Here is a 15,599-nt window from a genome sequence, read left to right on the forward strand (position 1 = left end):
TAGTCACAGACTCCACAGCTACACACACACACATGAACACACGCCTCACCCAAATTAGATTTAGCTCCTTATAAAGCGGCAGGACGGCAGTGTATGCCAAGGGCCTAACGGGTACAGAGAGCTGAGCACATTTCTTGGCAACAACGCACCACGGTTTAGTGGGGTGGGTCCTTGTCCAGGTGGATTTAACTAGTAGATTGGATATGAGGTGCCAGAGAGGTGGAAGGTCACCACCCACCTTGTGTTTGGGGTTTGAGAAAGAGGGATTCCAGACTTTATTTTCACATTACATGCTTTTTGTCATGCTTCTTGCACAAACAACCGCATGCACAAGCATTTTTGTACTTTTGTCCTCATGTGGACCTTCCATTGACCACTATTCATTCCCTAACCCATAAACTAACCTTAACCCTTATACCTAATCCTTGTTGGAATCTTAACCCTAAATCCAACTACTAAGTGAGTGTGGACCGGGATTTTCTTTGTCCTTCTGAGGACATTTGGTCATCATAAGGACTGAAGTACACAAACACACACAAACAAAGCCCCATTTAAGATTACTGGGGGCAAATAGAGTGCTATCCCTCCCCTCCATGCCCTGGTATGCTTCCTTCTCCTTCGTCCTCCTCCCCAGCTAACTCACTCTGGAGAGAGAGAGACAGAGAGAGAGGGAAAGAGAAACAGGGAGTGGAAGACGGATAGACATGCTGACAGTGTGAGACAGAGGACAAAGCAAAAGACAGAGGAAAGAGAAGGATTGGACATAAATAGACGGTGACAAGGTGACCCCTCCCCCCTCCTCCCCCCACCAGCGGTCTGTCACACCACAGGTCAGCGTGACACCGGCTGACTAGGTGCCATGATCCTCTGGGTTTGGAATCGCGCAGACGTACGGTGCTTCATCGTGTCTGCTGGCCGGCCTTGAACTTTGTAGGGTTCGCTTCATGAACACATTGTCACAAGTTGAACTTTGACATACATTGTCATGAAGTACATCCTATTTTTCCTGATGTCAAGGCGAGGTTCCACAGGTGAATATGGTGATTTTGTCTGGATTGGTCAGTTCTCAGATTATCATAATGCTTTGCTTCCATAACTGCTGGTTATAACTGCTACAAGTTTATGTTTTCATACCAGCTGGGTCGAGTACACCAAGTAAAAACATTAGCCAAAAATGTTCTCAAAATGACAGATTCCCTGTAGGCAAATCACTTTCTTTATTCAAAAACAGATGGTAATTTAAACAGACTCTTTTGATATTTTTGCCATTTCTATTTTATGGGGTATTTTACATAAAAAAAATTATCAAAAATGGTGACACGTTTGCCATATGAATAGTATTGTAAATAATTCAGCAAAATCAAAACAAAAAAACAATGTTTATAAATCCCTCTGTAAATTACTATTTAGTTCATCAGAATGAAACAGGAAAATGCACTGTGACTACATAAAGGAAAAAACTCAAAATTTTAACAAAATAAATACAACTCATAATACAAAAAGTGTATTTGTTTCCATATTTGACATATACAATGTCATTCTGATGGGATGAAAGGATTTTTTTTCCTATTCACCTGTGCTGCCTCGCCTTAAATGTGCTTTTAACCTTTTAACCAAGATGCTTTTCAATCATTTGTGTGATCACCACTATGTGATATGTGATCCTTGACATATAAGTCTTTTTCCTCCTTCCTTTACTCTCATGTCACTGACCTGAATGATCTCCACTGGGTTTTGATCTGTTGACAGGAGGAAGAAAAATCCTCTGTCTCTCCTCTTCTCCCACTTAATCTCTTCACTCACTTTTCCTCCACTTTTGTTTTCTGCTGCTTAACCTGTAGATCTGCTTTAGATCTGCTTAAGAGGCCAGACAAGTGAACACAGGCCACAGAAAGTCGGGCTTAATGACGATAACCATGTTTACTACGTAACAGCCTTAGCTGTGTGTGTGTGCGTGTCAGAGAGAGAGCGAGGGAGAGAGACAGAGAGAGAAAGTCAATTCAGAAGGGAATAACAGGAACCAATCAATGAGATTATAAAGGCCATCCTCTGTATGCTGAATTGATTTGGATTTCTTAGACTGCGCACCAAACGGAAACACTGGCAGATATTCATGGAAAGAGATTGGCGGTCTCATTTTTGAAAGTGTTATTTGAGTCTTTTCTTAATTTCATCTTACATTCATTTCAAATAATATGACAAAACAAATGAAAGGGTTTTCGTGTTTGATATAACACAGGAAGTCGAAGAAAATAAATGACAACATCATTCTTTTTAATGAATCACAGCATTTTCTTAGATGTGTCTGTAAGCCCAAAAAAGTCTGTGAAGCCAGAGTTGCAGAGTGATTGCTGTAACTGGAGAAATATGGTGGAGAAATTACATTGAAACATTAACGCTGGAAAAAAATGACAAACGTTTAAGATTGTGTGGCATAAATAGGTATGATCAGTAAAACTCTCCTTTATTATTGGTTAATTAGGGGCCGGCCAGCAGCTCTGCTGCCAGTCCCTCTTGTATTTTTGCCAGTTTCTTCTACTCCTTCCTCCGAGGAAAATGCCTTGCATGAAAATGCACAAAACTTTGCACGTAGGTTCAGTCCCATGCCCAACTTCCTCAACTGGCATTTGGGGGCAATAGTCCTGATGTTAGCACTATATTAACTGTCTACTGTCTAAAATGAAAATTCTTTAAAAATCAGCGGCGCCTGCTACGGCGCCTGCTACAGCTATGAAAAGACTCATGAAGTAAATGATCACATAACGCTACATTGATGCTGTAAATATGTCAAATCGTAATGGTGCATCTCATTTGTTTCAGATGTGGGAGGTGTACATCAGCATGAAAATGAGAGGCATTGAGTTTAAAGCCCAAATGGTGCTCAACTCACCTGAAACCAACAGTCCTTGTTTTCAGTAAGTCACATTTAAAAGATAAGATGAAACTTGAATGATTCCAGTGGGGAAATTGTGGCTTTGCAGCAGCCAATGGTTGTAAGATAGGTTAAAGAAAATGTGTATTTCAACTCCTTTTGAGCATCTCTCATCATCAGAGACCCTCAGATCATCCGGCTGGCTAAGGAAGCCACCAGGAGTCTGATGAAGAAGCAGCAGCAGCGGCCCAGCTGCAGCCTCCTCGGCCCAGAGGAAGTGGCGTTGCTGGTTGTGCCCAAAGTGCTGCAGGGCTTCTGGATTCATCCGGCGAGCCTCTTGTGTGTCATGCCCTCGCTGCAGCTCAGCGACCTGGCTGTCAGACTCACCAAGGCCGTTCAGGACAAGCTCTCCGCCTCTCTGACCTCCACGGACTGTCAGGCTCCCTTCTCCCGTTCCATCCGGGACGAGAAGGTGAAGGTGAGAGAGAAGTACACACCAGACATCCTGGTGGAGGAACTGAACCGTTTTGGGCCTGAGCTGCTTACCAGGATCGTTGACGTCACAGTGGGGGAAATCTGTGTGATATTTGAGCCACAGAAACACACGGAGGTAAGAAGACTTGCGCACTAGTATGATTAGCAGCATAAGATACTGTGGAGTAAAGAAAGAACAAACAGTATAATATTCCAAAATTAAAAGTTTCTCTCCCTCTTCAGGTGGAACTACTGTAGATGATTCCACTTAGCCAGCTGTAATGGATGGAGCCATGAACTCCAGCCCCCTTGATGGAGATTTGAGCCTAGAAGAGGACACAAGCCTCCCTACTGAAGCTCCTCTGGTTCCTCTGAGCCTCCCTACTGAAGCTCCTGTGGTTCCTCTGAGCCTCCCTACTGAATCTCCTCTGGTTCCTCTGAGCCTCCCTAGTGAAGCTCCTCTGGTTCCTCTGACCCTCCCTACTGAAGCTCCTGTGGTTCCTCTGAGCCTCCCTACTGAAGCTCCTCTGGTTCCTCTGAGCCTCCCTAGTGAAGCTCCTCTGGTTCCTCTGAGCCTCCCTAGTGAAGAACCTGTGGTTCCTCTGAGCCTCCCTAGTGAAGGTCCTGTGGTTCCTCTGAGCCTCCCTAGTGAAGCTCTTCTGGTTCCTCTGAGCCTCCCTACCGAAGGTCCTGTGGTTCCTCTGAGCCTCCGAACTGAAGGTCCTGTGGTTCCTCTGAGCCTCCCTACTGAAGGTCCTCTGGTTCCTCTGAGCATCCCTACCAAAGCTCCTCTGGTTCCTATGAGCCTCCCTACCGAATGTCCTGTGGTTCCTCTGAGCCTCCCTACTGAAGCTCCTCTGGTTCCTCTGACCCTCCCTTCTGAAGGTCCTGTGGTTCCTCCGAGCCTCCCAACTGAAGCTCCTGTGGTTCCTCTGAGCATCCCTACTGAAGGTCCTGTGGTTCCTTTGAGCCTCCATACTGCAGCTCCTCTGGTTCCTCTGACCCTCCCTACTGAAGCTCCTCTGGTTCCCCTGAGCCACCCTACTGAATCTTGTCTGGTTTCTCTGAGCCTCCCTACTGAAGCTCCTCTGGTTCCTCTGAGCCTCCCGACTGAAGCTCCTCTGGTTCCTCTGAGCCTCCCTACTGAAGCTCCTCTGGTTCCTCTGAGCCTCCCGACTGAAGCTCCTCTGGTTCCCCTGAGCCTCCCTACTGAATCTCCTCTGGTTTCTCTGAGCCTCCCAACTAAAGCTCCTCTGGTTCCTCTGAGCCTCCCAACTGAAGATCCTGTGGTTCCTGTAAGCCTCCCAACTGAACCCCCTGCCATTACTGCAGTCCAGGAAGGCTTGCGCAGCAGCCTGGTTGGCACTGAGGAGAAGCAGGAGGTGCAACAATGCTCTGACACCACATCAGGTAGGAGTTCTTCATCAGGTCTGTTCACACTGTAGCTAATACTTACACCAAGATGAACTGAGGCACTGACTTTGCTCTTTTACTTTTCAGAGGTAAAAAAGAGAGTCCAACGTTTCTTCCGCCGGCTGTTTAAAACACTCTGCAGCTGCTGCTGTGCAGCCGAGGAAACAGAAGACTGAAATTCCCTCTGCAAAAAATAAATTGCAATCAGTCCATGTCAGTCATTTTTTTTATTTATTGTGAAGTGATGCAATGCAAAATGAGGAAATGATCATACAGGAATTGCATTTTATCACGTGAAGACCATGTAACTCCAACTTTGCTGATTTTCATGTTGTAACTTCAGTTGAAGGATTACATGCTGCTCTATGGGTTGAATAAGTTCTATGGCTGTTGGTGCTTATGAAAGACTTTAAAAAAAACCTTTGGAAATTTGAAAAATGCATGATGGTGAAGCTATAAAACAAGCCCGCTTATGTCTCTTATGTCTTGCCTTGTGTATGAAATGTGCTATATAAATAAAGTTTGCCTTGCCTTGCCTTAGTTCCTGAAAAGTTTATATTTTGGAGATACGTTTTCACATGACAAGCGATATTTTAAATGCATTATTTGAATCCAGTAAATTCCACATGAGAGGTTAGCAGAGGTTTAACAAGACTGAAGAACATTTAAGGATACAGAAAGCATCGTCATCGTCTCCGCCACAGGATCCAGGCAACTGTTGTTTGGCTGTTTTTAGTTGGTTTTGCAGTCAGTAAGGCCATAACAGCCACTTTGTGAACATGTCCAAAGCTGTCAAATATCAGGAGCATTATCTTACCAATATAACCTAGGTCAAGGCAATTTTATCTAAGAAGGCTACGTCAAACGGATGGTCTGTCTCAGAAATGAGCACAAGCCATTCCAACACACACACACACACACACACAGACACACACACACACACAGACATAAACAAACAGTAAAGGAAAGCAGGATTGACCAGGTAGTAGCTGCTGATACAAATGCTAAATCCAGAGTATGAGAGCACGACTCAAACTCTACAGAGGATTTTACATCAGGTTCTGTTCATTTGAAATGGCTGTTCGTGGTATAAAACAAGCTGACCAGATGCCAGAGAGTCACTGGTTTGTTATCAAGCACTGGCACGTGTGTTTCCCAGTTTGAGCTGCCAACTGGGAAGATGTCTTCTATTTAAAGTGTCGAATAAACTTTAAGCAAGGCAGTTAACCTGAACCTGTGTCTCAGATTGATGAATAATACATCTAACATCTGTAGGAAAGTAATATAATAATATAATTATAATTAATATAATACTTCCATGGTGGAAAGCATGGGGGCTATATCAGCAAGGGATGGTAAAACTGCTGGATTTTGTGGATATTATGTTATTTTTCAGCAGTCTATGCTGTGCTATTTTGTTTTTGTAGCTTTCTAGTAATCTAGTAATATCCCTACTGTGTAATCCTAAATTTATATTGTTTTATATTTTGTTTGCCTGTGATGTTACGTGTCTTTGAGTGTCCATAGCCTATATTGTCCTTTTGGTTAATCAGTTAAAACTAAAAGTTTTACATTATTCATTGTTATTATTATGTACACATTATTTTGGCATACTTCACTTACAATGTTTCTCCACTTTTCACATGGTTTGGATGAGGTCAGCCCTTCCTGTGCTTGTATGATGCTAGTTTGCGCACACTGAAAGTATTAATAGTCATGTTTTGTAATGCAGAATGTTCCTGATTATGCTATTTATCAACTTAAATCTGAATTTAGGAGATTTTGAATATGCCTTACAGTGTGCCAGTGACCACAAATGCAAGTTAAACCTTAAACCGCCCAATAACATCCATGTTAAAGCATTAAATGAAACCAGAGTTCCCTCTTCTTAAACCCCAGATCCAGTCCCCTCCCCAGAAAGAAGCCTCCCGCCCCCTCCCAGATACTGGGCTTTTTGTTCTGCATCTAGTGTTTTCATTAGGAAACTGGGCGCAACCAAGAGAAGGAGGGAAGGATTAGAGCGAGAGAGCGAACGCAGGGCAAAGAGGGAGGAGAGGAAGAGTTGAGGAGGGGAAAAAAAAGAGTTGTGTTTGATTCTGAATTTCAGGAGTTTTTGAGTTTTTCCGGATACACTGTAAGTACTCCCTCTCTCTCTCTCTCTCTTTATTTCTTTCTCTCCTCTTCACAGCAGCAGTCACACTCTCTCTCTCTCTCTCTCTTCTGTCTCCAGGTTTCACCATGGCCCGCCCCTCCGCCTCCTCGGTCGGACTCCTCCTCCTCCTGATTGGCTACGCGGCGGCAGGTAAGGGATGCGGTCGGGTGCGGTCAAGGAAAGGAGGGAGGAGGGGAGGGTGGGTGAAGGGTGGAAAGGGGTCAGAGGTCAAAGGGGAAGGGCCAGAGAGACGCACAGCAGCTGGGAAAACAACTGAGTAGATTAGCGGTTCAGTCTGTTAAAGGTGTTTGGACTCTGGAGAGCAGGTTTTGCTGATTTGCAGGAACAGATGATTTAGAGATCAGTGGTGTGCGAATATGCTTTATGATCTAGCAGTGTTGAAAAGCAAGGTGGATGATGACTCGCTGTCAAATTATGAGGCGTTTCTAATGGGATTTGCAGTCTGTATTTTTTTACAGTATATCTTTGTCTTTCACTCTATATGTGATGCTGTGGGTTTTATAGGTTTCACAGATGTATGTAAGAGTGTGTAGGTGATGGCTGGATGAACACACGTGAAGCCGAACTGACATCATATGCATGTGTCTGTGTGTGTGTGTGTGTGTGTTATGGGTTTAGCCAGCACATCTGTTACTAATTCCACTGCCGCACTGGCTACACTTAATCTAATATACCGTCAGCCTAGCTCCTAGCAACAACTCTTCCCTTTATCCATATATGTCCGGCTGCCTGCCTCTAACCAGCCGTTGGAGCTTTGTTTACCACCGTTACTAAAATCCCATGGAAATTCACAAAAATGTTGGCCGTTCCCCCGGAGCAAAATCTGTGCAACATCACTGACTGACGGCATTAGGCTTCAGTGTGAATTACAGTGACTTCATACTGCAAGAATGGCCAACTGCAGTAACGTAGTAACGCATACAGAAACATACACAAACAGGCATGCAAGCAAGCACACACACACGTATGTTTTTTTAGTCTGATATTCTGTCTTAAAATGTTAGTAAGTGAAAAACTCTGCCAGTGTGGGTGAAATGATCCCTACTTGCTTCTGATCCAGTTTCATTTGTTTCTGGAAACAATACATTTAGCCTCATATTCAGCCTTAAAATCTTATTGTTCTTCAAACAAGTGAAAATTTCTGTCAATTCGGCTTGTTTCCAATGCAGTTTTACTTGTTTCAGGAATTTGAAAGTGTCAATATCTTGAAACAAGTCGGAATAAGGGAGATCACTCCACTAGTATCAAGGAAATCATTTTCTTGATTCCAGAAAATTCTTGAAAAAAATTGATTTCAGAATCAGAATCAGAATCAGAATAAAGTTTATTGCCAAGTAAGTTTTCACAGTACAAGGAATTTGCTTTGGCATGGAGGTGCATACAATAACATAAAAATAATAAAATAAAATAAAAATAATAATAATACAATTAAAAATGTAATAAAAAATATAATAAGAAATAAGAAATAAAAATATGTACAAATATATATGTATATAGATTTGCATTGGAAACGAGGGAAATCATCTCATGCCATTTATAGATTTTTCACCTTTTATTTTTTAAGGATTTTAAGAATCAAAATTAGTATAAATGACTGGTTAAGATGTATAAGTTTTCTTGCAGTGCAGTCATAAACACTGTGATAGTGTCTGTTGTGTTTTGTTGTGTTTTACTTTTTTTTACTGACTTTGAAATTACACCCCATTGTCAGTTATTGTTTCACTTGTTCGAAGAAAAATACACTTTTAAGAATAGTTTATTCCACAGTGATCCTACAAGTAAAAATGCCCTGCTGTTTTTCCATGGGCGGGTCCCCTCTGTCCACAAGGCCGGAGGCTGCTTTGTATGAACACACTGTTATTGTTGTGAAGTAACACTGAATTATTCACTCCCTCTGCCACACACACACACACACACAACCACCATGACACACACATTCATTCACCTTTGTCCCCGGGTGGAGTCACCGAGTTAGATATCTGTGTTTTCTTTTCCTGCGGTGTGTGTTTTCTCGGAGTGTGTGTGGGGGGGTTGCGATGTGATTTCTCAACCTCCTGGAACAGTTTGGACAGAAAAAAAAGGGAGGAGGGGTTTTCCTCTCATCCAAAACCTCTTCACATGAGGAAAAGTCAACGTAAACAGGAAGGGATTATTATCATTACTGAACAAACTGGTGATAATATAGTGTTTCAGCCAGTCTTGGTCTTTGTCAGCTATTTCTATGTTATACTGTCACTAATTTATTTAGTCCAACACACACACTCCTTCCTTTTCATTTTCTCTGACAGACTCAGTGGGTAAGACATTCGTCACACACACATCAGCATGGAGCTCTCTGTTGCAAATTTTCCCCCTCTTAAAGAACAGGCTGTGCTGTGTACACACAACACACACACATACATACACAAACACTCACACACACACACGCATGGAAGCACAGCTGTGGTTTTCGGGGCCTTTTGGTGCCCATTTCTCGCTGATGGCGAAACCAGCAGCACTTTTCTGCGAACAGCTGAAGGTCATGGCAGTCGTGGAGAGCAACAACAACAAAACCACTCAGTACGCTCAACATGCTAAATTTAGATAAGGATTTCTACCTTCCAAATCCTGTGTAAGCAATAGCGCGTCGCAATTTGGCATCCCTCTTCATGTCTTTAGCAGACCGCAGACGATCCATTCATCACTGTCGGGCGAGCTTTGCCGAGTCGCTCGTGCGCCCGAGTGAATTTAACAAAAACCCCAAGCGTCCTCCGGCTGGGAAGATGCAGCGGGTGCAAACATCTGCTTGGTTTGCTCAGCGAGGGAAGTCGGATGAAGAAGACTCGTATCTTCGTATCCCGTCCGTTGCGCTTTCTTGGCTCGTTGCCTGGCTGTATTTGGCACACCTGAGGCCCGCGTAATGGAGCTTGTAAAATGTTACCATGGGACAAAGTTGTAAAAACACACAGGTCGGACACTCAGTCATGACTGTACGCTGGAGGAGGATGTGCCGATGAAGATGTGGGAATTGTTTTTTGGGTCTTTGTCCCCTTAATACAAGACAAGATTTTAAGACTCTATACTAAACTAAATGACTTGTTATAGTGGATGCTGTTTAGCAGTGAGAGGACAGCAGGAAAATTCCTATCATTCTATCCATGGAAGCAAAAACAATAGATTTACCTTTATCTTTGACAGACACTAATATGGTGACATTAACAATTATAAAACTAGATATCTGCTGTACAGCTAGGAAGAGAGAGCTAAAATTGAATAACGAAGGAGTCTAGACCCATGGATCTGAGAGTGGCCTGAATGATTGGTGTGTTTGAGCTGTTTTGTTTTTGTTCTGAAATGATTTTTGTCACCTTGTGCATGTGAAGGTCTTTACCCAAGGAGGACAAGATAAACAGCCCCAAAAAAGTGAGAAGGCCAGCATCAGTGAGAGCTTGTTTGACCAGTCAGATTGCTTGGTGTGAACTTATTTGGGTGAATATAATGATTCCAGCAAACAAACAAAGATCATAAGGTTGTGCACAATTTTGCATCCAAAGCTTAAGTCTCTCTCTCTCTCTCTCTCATATAACGATAAGATGGGTGCTCCACTGGACCAACTGTTAAACAAGCAAAGAAAAGATATTCGCCTTAGAAAATACACAAAATATATGTAAAGAAAAGTAGCTTTGGGTTGCAGTTCTCAGTGTGGGAAAGGTCTCGGGGTATTTTGGTTCGCTGGAAGTTTTCAGCTCGCTGCCTGGTAGCTGTTAAAGAAAGCTGCAAGAGCGAATGGGACCTAAGTGTTTTTGCCAGAAAGTGGGCAAGGAACGAGCTCCAGACAGTGTTTTTCCGAGAGAAAAGGTGAAAGTGCGGCCCTGTTTGGTCTTTGGCAAGCAGCCATGGTATGAGAGGAACGATACACTCCTGGCCACACATATTGACAAAATCCACTCTGCAGAGGCAACTCTATACCGCCTTTTGCGTCATGCTTTAAAGGATAAGGCCGGTGTTTTTTAATGCATTGCTTACCGTACACAAATCCTATGAAAATAACAAAATCAACAATGCGTTTGCTCTACTCCCGTTACTTTCTGACTTCCCACGTATCGTTTTTAGCCTTCAACCCGGAAGTCATTGGCTCCAACTGTAAGCTAAAAACCTTGAAATACAGCTCACAAAGACATAGTTTACATTTTAAAAATCACTAACTGTTACCACGAAAAGTCAGGCTGTTGTAGTTATTACCAAATCAAATTAAAATGGGAACAAATTCTTCATTACGCCGGGGACTATTTTCGGTGCTAAGGAACTACTTTCCTGAGATCGCATTGTTTTACAGCTATTTAAGTTGTTTGAGGAAAAAGTCGGCTGGCCCGGTGCATCACGATGATGAAATATGTTGCCCAGAGCAACAGCATGGCTCTTTGACGTGTTTTTAACTGTTTTTTTAATACAATGGAGTTCTATGGCTGCTGGGACATGGCTTCATTGGGCACCGACTACATGGACGAGACTTGTTGGCAAAACAAAATCATTGCCGATTTTGTTATTTTCATAGGATTTGTTGACGGTAAGCAATGCATTAAAAAACACCAGCCTTATCCTTTAAAGTTCAATAACAGCAGACATAGACAGGTACCATTGTGATTGTCATTACCCCTTGCTGTTTCGAACCACACACACTCCAAAGGTTCCATCTAAATAACAACACTGCTCCAAGCATTTGACATCTGAATGAAAAGTTCAGTCATTTATTAAGTATAAAAGCTATCAACGTGAGATCGACCCACAGGCTTTTACTGTACAAAAGGAGCTGGGAAACGGCACAGCAGCCTTGTGAGAGAGAACGCAGGTTTCCCACAAATGTGTCGGCTTCAAAGAGAAAGGGATAATTGGAAACATAACTGTGGGAAAATAGCTGTAACAATGCATGTGGCCTGTGAAACTTGGGAGGCCTTGATTCAAACCAAGAGCATTTTACAGTTTGCTCTCAGTGTGCTGAGTGTAACACAACTTTACACTCCAGATAATTCTAAATCAGTGGATATTTTGGTGTGCATCCTGTATCTTTTATGTGTTGAGATAAGCCTGCAGACCAAATTGCTGACTGATACCAACACTGTTACACTCATTACACACCTCCCAGCTTACACTTTTCATCTACGTCCATCCTTGTTAGAACAATCTCTGCATACCCGTGAGGTGAGTGCGTAGCGGTGCCGTCCTCCTGCATAAACCAGGTCAGATCCTGGCGAGGGACGGGCTTATCTGATCTCGGTTCAGTTTACCGCACAGCCGAGTCAGCAGGATGGCTCGGCGCCAGGTTTTGTGATGGTGAGCTCAGTGGTTCGGCTGCAAGCCGCCTGCCGAGGCTAATGGCAATCGTGTGGAGAGAGCTGTGAGCGAGAGAGAGAAGAAACTGTGTGTGTGTGTGTGTGTGTGTGTGTGTGTGGGTGGGTGGGTAAAGAAATCTTGATTTTCCACACTGCAAAAATATCCATCTCAGTCTTAAAATGTAAATTTTTCTTAAAACAAGTGGCAAATTCTGCCAGTAGGGTGAAATAATTTCACTTTTTCCAGTGCAATTTCACTAGTATTTACTGAAGTTATCTTAATCAACTAGTCAGTTTTTTCACTTTTTTAAATACAGAAAAATAAGATTTTACACTAGATTAATTGACTTGTTGGGATGGATGGAAGTCATAACCTCATAACCACTGTGATAGATTGCTTCTATTATCTTTTATTTGTAATTTACCTCAATCAGGGCATGTGCAAAATGTGAGTTCATATCCTAAGAAATTTCTTTTTGGTCCCCAGGTTGTATAGTATGTTGAATATGATGTGATAGGATGATAAATTCAGGGTATTTTTCACGTTTTAAGATGAATACAGTATATAGTTTGGCTGTGACCCAGTGATTTTAAGCACTTACAATCATATGAAACCAAATGAGTGAGTTACACCTCTTGTGTTCTGTTCCCCCAGGACCCGAGTCTGCCCTCCAGCCTAGAGCGGTGCGTTCGAGTGCCTGTCAGGAGCACACAAGTCTTCACAACCGCCTGGACGTGGTGGAGAAGGTAGAGGAGCCTGTGGCTGCTGTCTCCCAGCCTTCCTCACACTCACGGCCCTTAGCGGTTTGAAATCAACAGGATTGCGGGATTTCTCCCCCCCCCCGGTGTTGTCAACTTTATTATTAAATATCAGCCTCCTCTCCATCTGAGGCTGCCAAAGAATCCTCAGCATTTCCTTTCGAGGGATAAAATGTCGACAAAGGCATCCAGTTTTAAAACCCCATGATTTCAGCTCTTTTCCAAACTTAGATTAGACAGCTCCGGGTCTCAACTCACCTCACAAATCCCGGTGTGTCCTGCTCTGACTTTACCTACACGCTGTTATGAGTGCCTGCATTATTCATATGAATGAGTGATTGTATAATTCATACGAGGGATGATTCTATTATTCATAGGACAACTTATTAATGTATCATTCATATGACAACCTCACAAACGTGTCCCCTGTCCCCCTCCCCCCCCTCCCGCAGAGAGTGGAGGACACTGTGGAGAAGCTGGAGGCTGAGCTGGCCGCTCTGCTGGATGTCATCGAAGACCCGGAGTGGCGCCCCCTGTTGGACACTAGTGGCAAGCCTGTGGTGGACATCCTGGACGGCAAGGGGGGAGAGGGCGCATTCCTGAACTAACCAGGACAAAGAAATAGACAAATATCATCAAGACCCAGAACCAGCATCCAGAGGTGGAGGGTCAAACTCCGCTTGAACTTTGGAGAATGTTTAAAATATGAAACCATCTGTCTGCAAAAACCTGTAGCTTGCATTGTTAGAATCTGACTGTGTAGATGCATTTTTTTGTACAGCAAAAGAAGTGTGTATCTCAGGAGAGGAGGCAGGCTTACACAAGGCGGGACAGGCTGATAGATCACGACACTAATGCTTACTTGTCTGCATTATTCGCTCTCGCTAATCCTGGGACAACCTCATCTCTTCTCCTGTCTTAGTCCCAGGCCTCCCCCCCCCCGCAGTCAGTGGTGACGCAGCTCAGAGGGCATGTTTACACTGCTGTGTGCAAAGGATTAATACACTTTGATTTGGACTCTGACTCTGCTTTCCCTCTCCGTCGCCTAAAGAGCAAAGCCTAAATGAAAGTGACAAAGACACAGAGGAGTCAGAATACTGGAAGGAGTTTTATTTCTTTATCAAAGCAGTTAAAGCAGCATGTCGTTAAAACACACGGAGCGGTTTTTTGTTTTTTTTCGGTAGGTACAGTACAAGGCTTTTCGCTGATTTTTTTTTTTTCCCCGTAAAAATCCTGCGGTACAGAACATTATGCAAAATAGGATCACAAGGAGGAGAAGAGTGGCTTATTTCTTCTGGACTCGTTTTGTCTCGACAGGGGGCGCTGGATTTCCAAAAAACGTATCCACGGAGAGAAGACATCTACGCCGCGCCTCGGCAGCATCGATCTGAAATCTGTTGCACGGGAGACATGCTGTTTCGCCGGTCAAACACTAGCACAACTGCCTTTTGAAACACCTGGGTTAATATGCTCACAATAACAGCATCCAACACACTTAACACATAGGTAACATGTTGGGGGGGCTCGCAAGCAATGTCCAATTAGGAATGATCACTGATATCAAGGAACGAATGACAATACTGTAGGCTAGTATTGTAACTTAGAGAAAAGCTACACTTAAATTATCCATCAACTCAGTTATTATTCATTTACAAATGATTAACATATAATTACAAAGCCGTCTCAGGCCTGCGCTTATTCCGATGGCGTGCGGACAGATTTAAGGAGGATTTTTTTCCCCCACAAATTGAGACATTCAATGCGACGTTATTTTTTCCATGACACAGCAAATACTTGGTCGGGGTGGAGTCGAAACACCACTCCCCCCCCCCCCCCCCCGGGTCCCTTTTTCTCGTTCCTTTGGCGCACGGACGATAACGCGAACACGCTTTCCCCCCCCGCGACAACAGCATCAAAACACAATTGCTGTCATTTCATTCCATTCATCCAGCAAAGGGTACAAGCCTGTATACTTGAACGAAAGCGTTAAGACAACCTACGGGATGCCAAAAAGGTACTGCATATCATCTAAAAAATATCATGCCGTCCATATAACACCGGGATTATATGATTTGTACAGTTGCGGATGTGCGTCACGAAACTCACGGACCAAAGTACGGTCGCGCAGGCCGGGCTTACGCTGGGATTCGGCCTGTGTGGGTTATCGAGGTGAGCGTCGGAGAGGTTTGCTATTACCAGAAGCTTGTGCATGCACAAATCAGCCAGTCAGGCCCAAGCTCTGGACTTCTGCTAAAACAGGCTTATACTGTAAAGGTACATGCAGAAAAAAAAAGCGCAAGGGTTTGAGACTATCAATGTTGTTAATGCACTTATCTTTTCATGACATATTTTTGGTGGACTTGGAAATCTCCACTTTATAAGAAGCTCCTTAATCTAATCGTATAGTGTTCAAGGTAAACCCCCCCCCTTACCCAAAACACATCCTTTATACAGAATCACAATATGGTTGTATAAATGATAGTATTTTCACTTGCAGGAGGAACATTGGATTTATGTTGTACTGGGGAAAAGAGACATACATTCACACACTCAAAGTTCCTTAGAAATGGTTATGCAAATGGTAGAAAAGCTTTGGCAT

The 15,599-nt window shown here is 43.4% G+C and overlaps 1 protein-coding gene across 1 annotated transcript; it reads left to right on the forward strand.

Annotated features, from left to right (window-relative positions):
- The first annotated feature begins 6,756 nt into the window (after positions 1–6,756).
- LOC139665615 (placenta-specific protein 9-like) lies at positions 6,757–13,998 on the forward strand. Its single transcript, XM_071544695.1, has 4 exons — positions 6,757–6,893; positions 6,990–7,061; positions 12,897–12,988; positions 13,453–13,998. Exons 2-4 carry the CDS (start codon positions 6,998–7,000, stop codon positions 13,606–13,608), a joined length of 312 nt encoding a protein of 103 aa, XP_071400796.1. The 5' UTR covers positions 6,757–6,893; positions 6,990–6,997; the 3' UTR covers positions 13,609–13,998.
- Positions 13,999–15,599: the final 1,601 nt, after the last annotated feature.

The sequence above is a fragment of the Centroberyx affinis genome, unplaced genomic scaffold (assembly GCF_046629955.1).
Source record: "Centroberyx affinis isolate AG114_WGS23_722 - 3 ecotype Tasmania unplaced genomic scaffold, CSIRO-AGI_Caff_v1 ptg004632l_1, whole genome shotgun sequence".
Taxonomy (NCBI): Eukaryota; Metazoa; Chordata; class Actinopteri; order Beryciformes; family Berycidae; genus Centroberyx; species Centroberyx affinis.